Genomic DNA, 14,557 nt, shown 5'->3' with positions numbered 1-14,557 from the left:
CTGATGCCATTAAAATGCAGCTTTGCCTCAAACTGAGATAACAACTCCCAACAACTTCTGCAAGTCCAAGAGGAAATCCAACTCCCTCATCCCCAAGCATGATCCTGCTTCCAAAACCTCCCCCTCCATCAGCACAGAGCATTCCTAAGGTAGATGTTCCACAGAACCATGGAACTCTGCTTTCTGTACAGGAATTTTATTGAAATCAAGGTAATGTTTTTTTACACTAATGCCTCAGTGCATCCTCGAGAAGGAAAGGAAGGATTTTCTTTAAAAACTGTTTGTACATAAGACAAGAAATCATCCAAATGAACATGGTACAGCACGATCCCTAAAACATGCACAGCTGGACCTGGGGCTGCAGGAGCAGGAGCTGCAGGGAGAGGGCTCCAACTTCACATTCAGAACAGAAAGAGAAGCAGGTGCCAGTGGCCACTGGCACTTTGTGGATATCAAGATCCAATCACCCTTGGTGAAACTTCAGCCCAGCAGAAGACAAATCCAAAGGAGCGACTGTTCCTAGGAGACTGTAACTCTTTAACCTGGGCCCTGCTGGGAAGCTCCATGGTCAGTGCCACCTGGGCAGGGGCAGCAGAGCCACCTCCCCACCCTGCCACTGTCACCAGGAGCTCATGGCACCAACTCCATGCTCCAGCTCAGGCACCAAAAGAAGCCTCCCCTTCCATCCCTCGACTTCCCTGAGCCAAAAGCAGATTCCTTCTCCCCTGAAGTGTGTCTCCATTTTTTCCCTGGGAAAGGAGCTCCTCAGCTCCAGGACAGAAGTGCCCTCAGCCCTTTCTCAGGCCCCAGCAGCTTCAGCTCCTCAGCCAGGTCTGGCTTGGGATGGAGATGTGCAGCTGGCACAGAAACAGCACCCCTGAGCCTGCATTTGGTTACCAGCCTTGGGTTTGGTTTGAAATCTTCCCACAGGAGAACGTTCATCCTCTGGCAGAGCCTTTCTCCCTCAGACCTTGGAGTAAGTCACCAGTCACCAACTCCACCACTTCTCTGTCCTCCAGTTTCAGTGCACACCTTCCAGGAGAAGCACAAGCAGCGGCTCCCTGGCACCTCAGCAAACCAGACTGGCCCCAAATTCACCGTAGCCAGTGCCAGAATTATACTCATGGCAGTCCACCCTCCAAAGAAGAGCAGGAGAAATCATCTGTGAGGAAGCAGATCCTGAACCGCGTGCAACCGGCCCCGTTGCTGTGTCCATTCAGCCTCCGGCCCAGGGGGAGATGAGGAAGAAGTGAGGATGAAGAGGCAGCCATTGCACACGCTGAGGTGACCCCACACCCTCCTCCTGCCTGCAGGATCACTGCAGGAACAGGGAGGTGACCCCAGCAGCAGCACCTCCACCTGTGAGTGCACAATGCCCACACCCCTTTTGTTCCTACCCGGGTGACACCGTGACCTACCCATGGTGCAGCACTGGGAGCCACCAGATGTGGCCAGATGTGCAGGAGAGGCTCTGTGGGACCCCAAACCCACCTGTCCCCATTAGTTTAGCTCAGCCCACCCTGAACCTCCTCTGTGGGACAGCTCCATCCCAGCTGGGAGAGCTGCAGCCACTCCTGTCCCCACCCAGGGGAAGCCACATGGAGGGGGCCAGCATGCACAGAACCCTCCCAGGGGTGGCATTGGGACAGCAAAAGGAACACAAAAATCCTTTCAAGTAATTAACCCAGCCCACTCTTGAGGTCACAGCTGCAGAGCAGCGACCAGCTGGGTCTGTCTGGGTGATAAGGCAAAAAGTCTGAAGTCCTGGAGGGATGGGAGGTGGAAGGTGGCAGTGGTGACAGGCAGGAGTCACTCTGGAGGTTCCTTCTTCACATTCTGCCTCATCTCCTGGTGAGCAGCTCCAGCTCCAGTTACTTCTGCACACACCTGGGCCAGGCCAGCCCGCCACACACAGCTGACAGGAAGATGTACAGGATCACCTGGGGAGGGAAAACGGGAATGCCACAGGGAATGAGGGATTCCCAGCATTCACTGACTGCCACAGCACAGACATGGAAACCCCAGATGGTCAAAGCCTTGAAGAACCTGTCTAACACCCTCCTGTCCCTCCTCCACACCCCTGCAGCTGAGAAGTGTCCCCAGGGAGGTGGCAAAGTGCTTCCCACCCTGACCCTGCAGTTGCTCCATCTGCCGTCCTCACAGCTGGAGGGGAACTGTCACACCAAAAAAGCCACTTCAGAGTCACAGAACAAGATCCCACCAGGACTGAGAGCTCAAAAGCCACCCCAGCTCAAGCAGGGTTCCTCAGCCTCTCCTGGGGCAAGCAGGGGCAGTTCTTGGACAGGGTGCCCCCATCTCCTCTCAGAGGGTCACAAAGGTTGGAAAAGACCTCCACGATCATTGAGTCCAACCTCTGATCAAATTCCTCCACATCCACTAAATCATGTCACAAAGTGCCACATCCACTCGCTTTCTGAACCCCTCCGTGGTGACCCCAGCACTGCCCTGGGCTGTCAGGGAAGGAATTTTTCCTAATATCCAACCTGAACCACCCCCCATTGCAACCTGAGCCTATTTCCCCACTTGTCTGGGAGAAGAGGCCAATCCCCACCCCATCACAACCTCCTTCCAGGTGCTTGCAGAGCCACAAGGTCCCCCTTGAGCCTCCTCTTCTCCAGACTGAGCCCCCCCAGCCACTCCCTGCAGTACTGATTGCCCAGGCCCTTCACCCTCTCCTCATCCAAGCCCATCAGGAGGCACTGCCCTGGTTCTGCTCTCCCAGGCAGAACTGGGCACACAAAGATCCCAGGACAGTGGACAAGGGTTTGGAGTTTCCAGGGGCTCAGCCTGGCACAGCAGCTCCAGGCTCCACACTCACAATGGACACGATGATGATGACGATGGTGAGCTTGAGGTTCTTCATACACATGGCTCGGGCAAGGTTCCTGCTGGTGGTTTTGAAAGTGACTGACTACAAGGGAAAACAAGGGAAATCCCAGGATGAATTGGGTTGGAAGAGATCTGCAACTCATCCAGTGCCACCTTCTGCCACAGCAAGGACACCTCCCACTGTCCCAGGCTGCTCCCAGCCCCAGTGTCCAGCCTGGGTTGGGCACTGCCAGGGATCCAGGGGCAGCCCCAGCTGCTCTGGGTAACCTGTTATGGAAAGCTTGTGGCTGTCCCATCACAAGTGTCCTCTCTGTACCCTGCAATTGCACACATTGAAAATAGGGTTTGGGCACCAAATGAGCCCAAATCCCCCCAGGCTGGGTCAGTGCAGCCATTCCCCACACAGCTCAGGCAGGACACACCTGCCCCTGGAAGCAGCCACTCCAGCAGCTCATCCCACTGGGTAGTGCCCACTTTTCCTACAAACCACCCTCCTGAAGCTGCAGCAGCAGGAACCACATCCCTGGGAGCTGCAGTTCTACCTTGGGGCACATTCCCAAGGTGGAAAACACCAGCCCTGGATCTCCAGGGATGCTTCCACCTGGGCTGTGGGACGTTCCCACTGAAGGACGTTCCATCCCTCCACCTCCCTGTGCTTTCCAAGAGCCCACACTCCCTGGGACAGGTCCTCCATGAGCTCAGCCCAGCTGCTGAAGGAATTCCAGTCCCTTTCCCTAAAGCTTTACCTGAGCTTTCAGCCCTGCCACCACCTGAGGACAGGGCAAGGTCTGAACACCTGGGAGCTGCAGGACTGCTCCCTGCTGGATAAACTCCAGGCAGCTCTGCTGCCCTCCAAAGCAGGAGGGCTCTGGGACAGCTCAGGGATGTCTGGATCCCCACAGCCACACACAGGAGCTCCTGGCACTCTCCCAGCCTGAGGACTGGATGCCACAGGAGCTGGGCACCAAGCCAGGATGCTGCAGAGGAGGATGCTGAGCCAGGGCCAGGGATTCCCAAAGGAAAGACAAAAAGCTTCCAGAGTGCACAGCACTTTGCTAGATAACTGTGCTTTATAATTACATTAATTTGGGGTTTTTTTCCAGTCTTCACTTCCTCAGAAACACTCCAGGAAGCTCCAGAGTCTTTAAAGATTATTTAGATGCAAGAACTCAGTTTTTTTAATTTTAAATCAGCCACACTTTCCCTGCTGGTATCAGAACAACTCCACAGGTGCACATTTTCCAGTTTATTTGCATCCAGCTGCCTTCAGCCAGGCTGCCAGGGAAGTGTAAATTGTGATTTTATCTCTCCTATCACTGCAGATAACAAGAGGGTTTTCCCCACCTTGGGCACAAGGGATGAGGACAGGGATGTGTCACCCTTGGCTGGCTGTGGCACACAGAGCAGGGGGAAGCTGGAGCTTTCCCAAACTGGGAAACAGCTTGGAGGGGAAAGAATGCCCTGCAGGTCTGGATTCCTCTGTCCTTTGAGTGTCTCCAGGTGCTGTCCCCACCTCCCTGCTCCCTGGTGCAGTAACACAACTTCCCCACTTCCAGGACTTCCCCAGACTCACCGAATCCACGAGATTCTCTGTTTTATCAATCAGCAGCTCCAGCTTCTCTCCTCTTTGTGCCACAAGGTCTGGAGAAAAGAGACAAGAAATTCAGCTCTGAAGGTGAAATCCCAGGGCAAAAAGCTGCTCCCAACACCCAAGCCCAAGCCAGGAGCTCCTGGCTGCAGCTTCCTGGGATAACCTTAGGGAACAGCCTCACATCACACAGGCTGCATTTTGGGACTGAATTCTGTTCAATTCCAGATCTCACCCTCTATTTTGAGTGGTCAGACTTGGCAACAGCCAAACCCCAAATGCAAGCAGCTGCAGAGAGCATTTCCCAGGGAAGCAGTACCTATGTTCCGGACCATGATCCCTTTGAGTTCATCGATCTGGGCTTGTGTCTCTGCCACCTGGTCTGGGCCCTTGCTCTCAGAGTGGTATTTCTGCAACAGAGAACATCATGTTGTACTCCTTGAGCTAGGTCTTATGAGCTCTAAGAGGAATTTGTTACTCTTGAGATAGCTCTGCTACTTGGAATGGTATCAAACTCGAAGGATGGTTTTTGAGGTTGTGTTGGAAACAGAAAAAGGTTTAATAAAAGGCAAAATAACAAAACAACAAAAGGCAAAATAAACAACTTTTTCTTTTAGAGAAAAACTTGAGTTAGGGGTAAGAAGTTTGTACTCTTGTTAAAACACTCTGTAGAAGTGATTATTTCTTTTGTTTTCTTTTTTTTTAATGAATTACTTAGGCAGGACCTCTTGGCTTCTGTCTAATTGGGTAGCTCTAGGTCTGAGATAAAGTCTTATGAGGTGTCTTGTTACTAAATTGAGGAGAGAAACTTTTGGGCTTTTTGGCTTTTTAAGCAGACAAAGAATAATTTTGTCACTCCATCAACTGGGGGCGCATTCCTACAAGAACAGGCAGGGAAAACCAGGAGCCTGAAGAACCAGGAGCCAGGGAAAACAGGAGCCTCAAGAAGCCAACAGTTTGGGAACACACAGCAGATGTTGAAGGTGCTCTCCCCAAAGGAACAGAGCAGCCAGGAGCCATCCCATGTCCCAGAGGCATCCCAGAGGATCTCCCCTGTCACCTCCTGGGTACAGCTGAGCCCTCACTGACAGCTCTGCTGCTGCCAGCCCTTCTGGTGTTTATCCTGAGCACCATTCCTGTCATCCCTCTCCCTCCATTCCCTTCACAAGTGACAGGAAGTTCTCTCAGACTGTTCCCCCAGTTTGGGGATCCCAGGGATCCTCTGGTGACTGCACAGCTCGGGGTGGGTGAGAGCACCACAAGCCAACTCCAGGTTAATGGAGCCTGAGTGCCTGCAGGATCCAAGGCCCAGTCAGCATCAGGGAACTGAGCTCTGCTATTCCTGCATGGATTTTAGTCACTGTTCACATCATAACAGCTCTGCTCCATGATCACCCACGTAGCTGCTTAAATCCTGATTTTCTTCTGGTTAGGAGTTCAATTTCTGACAGCACAGGGAGCCAGTCTGACACTGCAGCCCAATCTGGGCAGCCACAACTCATGGGGACAGCACCAAATCCAGCAGCTCCTCCACCTTCTCCTCAAGGGGAGATTTCCAGGAGGTTTCAGGCTGGCCACAGTCAAAGCTGGGCACTGGTTTTACTGGAAGCATGGCCTCCCTGTCCAGGATGATCTGAGTGCTGCACTTGAGCTGGGGCTGCATCTCTGCCTCACACAGGAACCTCCTGGAGAACATCCCAGCAGGGAATGTCAGCCCTCACATCCCATGGGATCGGGGGAAGGGAAGGGCTCTGTCAGCACTGAACTCCCCTCAGCTGATCCTGGATCCCAGCAATGTGGGAAAGCTCAGGCAGGCAGCTCCTCCTGTGCTCAAGGAGATGGAAAGGTTGGGATTTTAGAGGAATATCAGCCCCATGGCTCCAAAGACAGCCTGGCTTTTCTGATAAGGCAATTCCAGCTTATTCCAGCCCTGAACAGCTTATACAGTGATGAGTCAGCACTTTGGGTAGTTTCAGTCCCCACACAGCAAAGGCTGGTGGAGAGGAAAAGCTCCTTCCTCACACACAGAAGTTAATCCTATTCATTATGCACTGGCATTATTATTCCTTGCTCTCCCCCTGCTGTGGAAGGCAAGGAGCAGCTCCTGGAATGAACTCCTGTGACTCTCCCTGCTCCAAACCCCTTGCACAGCCCCAAATTCCAGGGCAAACTTCAGGCAGGAGCAGCACAGGTGCAAATCCTCCCTCAGAGCCCTGGCCTCACCCTGCAGCCACCACACAACTGGTCCAGCTGAGACTGCTCCACAATTCCTACACGGGGGAGGGCTCTGCTGTCCCCACAAAGGGCCCCTCCTCCTGCAGCTGTGACAGCCCCAAACCTGGACCTTCCATGGGATAAGCAGCAAGAGAGCCAAGCCCTCCCTGGAGAACAGCCCCAGCAGAGCTCTGAGAGCCTGGGGACACAGACCTAAAGCCACCATTCGCAGGACAGCTCATCTTTAATCCAAGGGACACCTCAAACCCCCCTGTCCTGGATTGCCAAGCAAATTGTATCTATTTGCCATCTGTGTGGCAGCTGGCTTCTGTTCAGGGGGCAGTTTTCCTTATCTCTTCCACAACTGGGGGGACACCTGCTGATAACAGGCCATTGAATGTCCCTGCAGGGCTGATAAGAGCTACAGCATCCCACTGGGAGATGTGAGCCCAGAGGGAGGAGCCAAGCATTCCTACCTGGATATAATCTGGAGATTCTGGAACACCAGCATGGCTTCTCCACTGGATTCCCAGAGGAACAGCTGCTGCCTCTTCCACTAGATCATCAGAGGATCCTTTTCTCCAGGATCCCAATCCCTGCTCCAGCAGAACCACCCCTGGCACTGCAGGAGGGCTGCAGCCACAATTCCAATGGCCCTGCTGCCAGCACCCTGACCCACAGGGTGTCAGGCTGTGCTCTGACTCTGTCAGTGCTGTTTTGGTTTACTGCATTGTCAGCCTGATTTTTAAAGATTTTCTAAGCCTTCTGATGTTGACATTTTTGGAGTGAACTTTCTCACACACTTTCCGTAAATAACTCATTGTTTTGCATTCTTTTATGGAGGAAGAGAAATTTGATAGACTGTTGGTTTGTCCAGTGTCATTGGAGAGGCAGCACTGTCACCCTCCAATCCACTGTCACTTTAGAAAAACGATAAATGTTGGAGTCAGAAAATAAACTTCCTTTTTCTCTTCACCTTGAGAACAGCAATGTGTGCTCGTGTTCTTTTGTGTCCTATAGTGACACTGCATTGTTTATTTTTTCTTTTTATTTCCTTCCCTATTTAAGAACTGTTATTTCCTACTCCCTTATTTTTTCCCTGAGAGCCCCTTAATTTCAAATTTACAGCAATTCAGAGGGAGAGGGTTTGCATTCTCCATTTCAGGGGAGGCTCCTGCCTTCCTTAGCATTCACCTGTCTGTTCAAACCAAGACACCCCCAAAGCCCACCCGAGGAGGCTTTCTGGGGAAGCAGGCTGGAGGGAGCTGAGGGCCTCACCAGCTGTGCAGCCAGCACAGAGGAGAACTCGCTGTTCATGGCGTAGGGCAGGGCGGTCTGTGCCCGCGATCCGTACGTGGTCTGGAACCGCTTCTTGATCTCGTTCAGGAACGTGAAGGCTCGGGAGCGCTCAAAGTCCTGCGGCAGAGAGCACACAGAGTCAGCAACAGCAGCCTGCGGGGCTGGGGGCTGCAGCTCCGGCTCTGCCTGTGACACTGGCAGCCCCAGGGCTGGGCCAGCTCCACTCCTGCACTCAGCAGGAGGATTTCCAGAATTCAGGAGCACCAGGCTAATTCCACTGGCAACTGGAGTGGTCTCTGCACCACCAACCCACTGCACTGAGACAGAAACTGGGCAAAGCCAAGAACTGCACCCCAAAATTCCCAATCCACAGGACTGGAAGCTCCCTCCCATGGCAGGGTGGGAATGGGATGGTTTTGAAGGTCACTCCCAACCCAAACCATCCCACAACTCCGATCTGAGCTCCAGGCTGAGTTCAAAGCTGTAACTGAGGTTACAGCAGCTCCAGTGGGAGAAAAGGCACCTCAGAGCAGCCCTCACTAATAACTGCCACACCAAAACCAAAATTCCCCAGTTTCCCAGGGCTGCAGCTGTGTCCCCAGTACTCACATCATCTGTGATGCACAGGTAAATGATCCTGTCCTGGCAGATGTAATGGAACAGGTAACTGCAGGGAATGGAAAGGAACAAACAAAACATCATTGGAAGCTGCCACATTTCCAGAATTTCATTTTTCAGAAGCCACTGCTGCTTGTGGGGCCTTTGGGGGCTGGCAAGAGAAAATCCCAGTTATTCTATGGAGCTGGGACAGATAAACACGTCCAAGGTAAATGTCCAGGGAAGTGAGGCTGGGGCACACGTCTCAGCCCTGAAGGTCTGCTCCTATAAAGAAGTTCAAAAATCCTTGCACATCCACAACTCTCCTGGCAGGAGTGAGGTGAAAGTTGGCTGGTACCACCCTGTAGATTCCTCAGAGAGGCCAAGAGCAGAGAGAGAGTAACACAAGAATCCCTGATGCCACAGGGCTGCTTTTCCTTGGAGATTTATACAAAAGACACAGAAGTTCTTAAAAACAAAAATAATTAAATGAATTTAAGGAGTTAAAGTTCAAAGAAACTCAAGTTTTTCCTGTTTCAGAACAGGATGAATTATCTTGGACAGAACCCAGGGAGCTTTTCAGCCTATAGGCTGGGAGGCAGAGGATCCCTGGGAGGCTCCAGCCAGGAGGAACAACTCCAAGTGCTCATTGAGCTTCACAGCTCCCACATTCTGCCCAGTTACCTCCAAAAATGCACCACAGCACTCCTGAAACTCAGCTTTTCACTTGGTTGAACAGCACTCAAGGCAAAGTTCTTGTCACTTAAAGGAGTAACTTAAAATATTAAAATTTGTCCTTAAAATTCCAGCAGGAGAGAAGAGCTGCAGCATCCAAGGTGTGTCAGACTCCAGAGCAGGCACTGCCTCCAAAACATCTCTCACAGGGACTGTGATGCAGCCCAGCCCAGTTGTGCATCCTCAGAACAGCTCTGACACAAGAGCTTGGGCACCAGAGAGATCCAGCCATGCTGCCAATTCCAGAAAAGGAGCTGGAACAGGCTCCAACACGTCTAAATCTGTTTTTTCCACAGTTGTTCTAGTTTGTTCCCATTGACTCACCCACTTTGCACGTGCAGGAAGTCACAGGTGATGAAGCATCTACTCCCTGTCCTACCAACACTGACCAAGGGTTCAGAGAGCTGGCAAAATCCTGGGAATAACCCCTGTGTCCTGCAGACCAGATTTGGGACAGCTCAGGATGACTCCATGTGATCTGTGAGCCCAGCTTCTCTCAAAGCTCCCCACAAAGGGTGACAGTTTCACCTAAAGCCACGTTCAAGCCTCAGAAAATCCAGGGGAAGCTTCCAGAGGCCAACTCCAAAGATTCCAAAGCAGGGCACCCTCCAGCTCACTTTGGAATTGTATAAAAACGGAAAATTTGATTTTGTATCAACTGCTCTGTGCTGCTGCTGGAGCTGAAATCAAATCCTGGTTATGCTGCAGAGCTCTGGGGGACAGAAGTAGCTACTGAGCTGGTGGCACGTTCCATCAAATGGGAATTTGGATGGAAAAAACCTGCACAATCACAGAAAAACCCCCAAACACACCCAGTTTCTTCCTGCCCTCATGCATCCCCCCAAGTCCCCCGGAGCCAAGGAGGGGGTTACTCACTTGCCATGGGAATAGGTCAGTTTGTTGTTCTCGGATGGGATTTTGGCCAGGATCTGCTCTGTGACCTCCAGGAAGTTCCCCCCACACCAGGCGTGCTTGGCCAGGATGGTGGTGCCCCTCGCCACCACTGCAAACAGGATGGCCATGGCTGCTCTCCTGCTGGGACAAAACAGGGTGACATCAGCAGTGGGGACACCTGCAGGGTGCCACAGGGACCTGCACAGTGTTCCCTGGCACAGGGAGCAGGACGCGGCCAGGACTCAGCCAGGACACCACAACCACCAAGTTCTCTCATTTCCCCTTTTAGGCTCTGCTCCCACCCACACAAAACACTCTAGAAAAAGGGTTTTTATCACCTCTGTGCCCTGTGAGGGTGGCAAAGCCTCCCGTTGTCCAGAGAAGCTGTGGAGCCAGCATCTCTACCTGAAGAGCAGCCAAGGCAGAAACCAGACCCTACAAGTTTATGAGGATGAAAGAAAACCAAACCTTGGATAAGGCACATTAAATACTGCTCACAGCAGAGGGAAGGGCAACCCCCACAGCCAGAGCAGCTGTGGCTGCCCCTGGATCCCTGGAAGTGGCCAAGGCCAGGCTGGATGAGGCTCGGAGCCACCCGGGGTAGCAGAAGGTGCTGGGAGTTGGAGCTGGATGAGCTTCAAGCTCCATTCCAACCCAAACCATTGTGAGAATCCAAATCTCCAGAGCTGGAAAAACATCCCTGCTGCCACAGAAAGGGACACTCTTAATCAGCTCAAGTATCAGCACATTAATCTATGGCCAGAGCCAGATCTAACACATGGAGCACATGTCAGAGCCCAGCTGGGACAGCTGCCCTGCTCATCATCCACATCCATAAGCCTCTTTTCTGCTCAGGAAGGACTTAGGGCGACTTTGGACCCTGCAAAACCCAAAAAATCTCATTTTTCACTTTGTACTTAGGCTCTACTTATTACCTGCTCTGTTCTGTGCCTCAACGGATCTGGCAAGATCACAGACCTCTCCTGAACCCCCCAGAGAGCTCTCTGGGAACAGCCACAGAGCAGGAGGGCTGCCTGAGCTTCTGGATCCAGATTTTCCATCCCCCTGGCACTGCCTGGTGAGAATTTGGGATCTCTTCTGGATTAACAAGGCTGTGAAGGGAGATCCAACCATCACCCCAGCAGGGCTCACCTGGGCAGGCTGAGCCCCACAGATCCAGGCTTGGCCAGCACCAACCAGAGCATCTGCAAACCTCCCACAGGTCTGAGCTCAGCATTGGAGGAGAAAAGGATAAAGTTGTGGATTTACTCACAGGACAGACTCCACACAACCACCTGGGAGCACTGCCAAGGGGAACAGAACCATGGAATGCTGGGGGTTGGAAGGCACCTCAAGACCATCCCCATGGCAGGGATACCTTCCAGTATCCCAGGCTGCTCCAAGCCCCAATGTCCAGCCTGGCCTTGGCCACTTCCAGGGATCCAGGGGCAGCCACAGCTGCTCTGGCTGTGGGGGTTGCCCTTCCCTCTGCTGTGAGCAGCATTTAATGTGCCTTATCCAAGGTTTAGTTTTCTTTCATCCTCCATAAACTTGTAGGGTCTGGTTTCTGCCTTGGCTGCTCTTCAGGTAGAGATGCTGGCTCCTGCAGGAAGCTTCCAAGGAATTGCTTACTCCTTTATGTTTCAGCTCTGAGTAATCTCCACTTTGGCTCATTTTCAGGTTGAAATGCTCCTGTCTTAAATAACATTGTGAGCTAACTCATCCCAGGGAATTACCTGCACCCTCCTGTCCCTGCAGAGCCACTGGATACAGAGGCTGCCCAGGCCTGTGGAGCAACAACAGCCTGGAATCACAAACACCTCTTGAGCAATCAGCTGAGTGTCCAGCACCAGGAAACGACAGTCTGCTCCTGCAGTCACCCAGGAGCCACAGAAAGGAGCAGCTGTAGCAGAAAACACATCCCAAACCCTGCCCCTGCCTTGCAAGGACAGCTGAGAGCCAGGGTACAGAGCCCACACACACACAGACACCTCAGCAGCAGTGAGGTGGCACTCACTGGCACTGTAGGACCCACAGTCCCCAATTCCCTGAGTTCCTGGCTCTCACCTCCCTGGGTTCACACCCTCAACCCCCCGAGTTCACAGCCCTGACTCCCCAGATTCCTGTGCTCAGGACACAGGAGCTCTGTGCCTGGCAGTAACACCAGCCCCAGTAACATCAGCTCTGAGCAGAAGGGGATAAGTGAAATAGAAGAGATTAATCAGGAGCATTTTCCTCCCTGAGCAGCCCCGTACCTGTGTTACTCCTGTTAGTAACACAAATCTGTTAAACTGCCACAGAACGTCCTTCCTCAGCAATTACAGGAGTCAGGAATGAAATCCCTTCAATCAACCCCTCTGCAGAGCTTTTTTCTATCTAAACTTACAATACTACACAGCTGGAAGCAGCCAAGACCAAACCTTCCAAAAAGACCCTGCAAGACGCACAAGCTGCTTCTGGGGACTGAACTGAGGGATCCTAGAAACAGAGAAGGGTTTGGGTAAGAGGGACCTCAAAGCCCATTCAATGCCACCCCTGCCATGGGCAGGGACACCTTCCACTGCTCCAAGCCCTGTCCAGCCTGGCCTTGGGCACTGCCAGGCATCCAGGGGCAGCCCCAGCTGCTCTGGGCACCCTGTGCCAGGGCCTGCCCACCCTCACGGGGAACAATTCCCTCCCAATACAAGGGCACAGAAAAAAGGCACAGAAAAACCCCTTAAGGAACATCAGAAACACAGGCTCAGTCCCAGCATGATGTTTAGAACTCCTTCAAGGATGATTTAGTGTTTTCCAGCGACTCTTCTGGCCCACAAGATTCCCAGCTTAGTGCCAACGAGCCACGGAAGGTCCCTGCTTGCACTTCCAGAAATCCTCTTAACAGAAAGCAAAGGGCACCACGCTGCTCTTTAAGCACAGAACAAGGGAACAAGGGGAGGTGTTGCAACCCAGCGAGTTGCAAACTGCTGCAATAAAGAGATCGTTTGAGCAGGGTGAGCTCAGCAGAAAGCAGCCCGGGCTTCCCTTTAACCTCTGCTGGGCAGCTGGAGAAGTCATTATTTCATTACAGAATATTCCACCGTGAAGTCCTGCGGTTCACTGTTCATTCTGAACCTGAGAATTGCAACATTTGTGCTCCAACTTATCCCGAGTCCAGCCTCCCTTCTGCACACAGAATTTACTTCAGGTTCCCCCCACTGCATCACTACGGAAACAAATCACCAAGGAAATCAATCCACGTGCTCTTCCAGCCCCATCACCTTTCCCGGAGGCAGCATTGCAGGGGTTGGAGGGGGGTAAGGACACACAGCACCACGGTGACTGAGTAAGCAGCTCTCTAAAAAGGGAACACGTGCATTCCAAAGCATGGAATCAGGGAACTGTTGAGGCTGGAAAAGCCCTGCAAGAGCACAAGTCCAACCAGTCCCCAGCGCTGCCAAGGCCACCCCAACCCATGTCCCCAAGTGCCACATCCACACGGCTTTGAAACCCCTCCAGGGACGGGCACTCCAGCACTGCCCTGGGCAGCTGTGCCAGGGCCCGACAGCCCTGTCCAGGCCAGAATGTTCCCAAAATCCCACCCAAACCTCCCTGGCACAGCCACATCCTGTCATCCTGTCGCTGACCCTGGGAGCAGAGCCCGACTCCCCCAGCCTCCCTGCACCCCCCGCCAGCACACCTGTGGTTAATTAATTCATTCATTAACTAATTAAGCCATGCAGTGCTACATCCGCAACACCGTCCACTCCCAGACATACCAGTAACACCTCAGTAACACCCTAATAATACCCCAGTAACACACTAAAAACATCCCAACAACATACTGGTAACAGCCCCGGTAACAGGCCGGGAACACGGCAATACCAGCCCAGTGACACAGTGATATAACACCCCCGTAACAGGCCGATAGTACACTAATAACATCCCAGTAACACGGCAATAACATCCCACTAACACATCAATAACACCTCAGTAATACAGTCATGTAACACCGCAGTAACACGCCGGTAACGCCACCGGTAACAGGGCCAGTAGCACACTAATAACATCCCAGGAACACATCAATAACACCGCAGTACCACGCCAAGAGCACCCCAGTACCAGGCCAGCAGCTCTCCCGTGACACGCCAATAACACCTCGGTAATCCTCGGTAACCCGCCGTGCCCGTGCCCCGCTCCCGGTGCCGAGCGCGGCCTCCTCCCGCCGGCAGCGCCTGCGGCCCGCGGGGCTGGGGCTGTGTCCGGCCGGAACCCCCGCACGCAAATCCCCCGGCCCGGCCCGGCCCGGCCGGGGCTCCGGGCCGCCCCGGCCCCCCGCACTCACCGGCGCTCCCGGGCCCCGCTCGGCCCCGCCCGGCCCGGCCCGGCCCGGCCCCGACGCGT

General features: G+C 53.2%; 1 protein-coding gene across 3 annotated transcripts; it reads right to left on the bottom strand.

Annotated features, from left to right (window-relative positions):
* Positions 1 to 194: 194 nt before the first annotated feature.
* Positions 195 to 14,550, bottom strand: VAMP7 (vesicle associated membrane protein 7). Of its 3 annotated transcripts, none has more exons than XM_084212767.1 (8): positions 14,499 to 14,550; positions 10,160 to 10,315; positions 8,561 to 8,618; positions 7,931 to 8,068; positions 4,758 to 4,848; positions 4,424 to 4,491; positions 2,840 to 2,932; positions 195 to 1,940 (listed from the first exon to the last, which is right to left on the bottom strand). In XM_084212767.1, exons 2-8 carry the CDS (start codon positions 10,303 to 10,305, stop codon positions 1,872 to 1,874), a joined length of 663 nt encoding a protein of 220 aa, XP_084068893.1. In that variant the 5' UTR covers positions 10,306 to 10,315; positions 14,499 to 14,550; the 3' UTR covers positions 195 to 1,871. The 3 variants fall into 3 exon arrangements, with proteins under 3 accessions (XP_084068893.1, XP_084068894.1, XP_084068895.1); XM_084212768.1 differs by having other exon boundaries at positions 10,160 to 10,318; positions 14,499 to 14,531; XM_084212769.1 differs by lacking the exon at positions 14,499 to 14,550 and adding an exon at positions 14,276 to 14,436.
* Between the last annotated feature and the right edge of the window lie 7 nt (positions 14,551 to 14,557).

Source organism: Fringilla coelebs (genome assembly GCF_963513975.1).
Source record: "Fringilla coelebs genome assembly, chromosome: 11".
NCBI classification, from domain to species: domain Eukaryota; kingdom Metazoa; phylum Chordata; class Aves; order Passeriformes; family Fringillidae; genus Fringilla; species Fringilla coelebs.
Note: the sequence above shows the minus strand (reverse complement) of the source record. Positions and strands in the feature narration are given on the sequence as shown.

Coding starts and splice junctions, on each gene's coding strand:
- VAMP7 (XM_084212767.1), bottom strand. CDS start 10,305: ATGGCCATCCTGTTTGCAGTGGTGGCGAGGGGCACCACCATCCTGGCC. Junction 8,069..8,560: donor ACCTGTGCATCACAGATGAT/GTGAGTACTGGG, acceptor TCTCTGCCGCAG/GACTTTGAGCGCTCCCGAGC. Junction 2,933..4,423: donor CAGAGAATCTCGTGGATTCG/GTGAGTCTGGGG, acceptor TTTCCCTTGTAG/TCAGTCACTTTCAAAACCAC.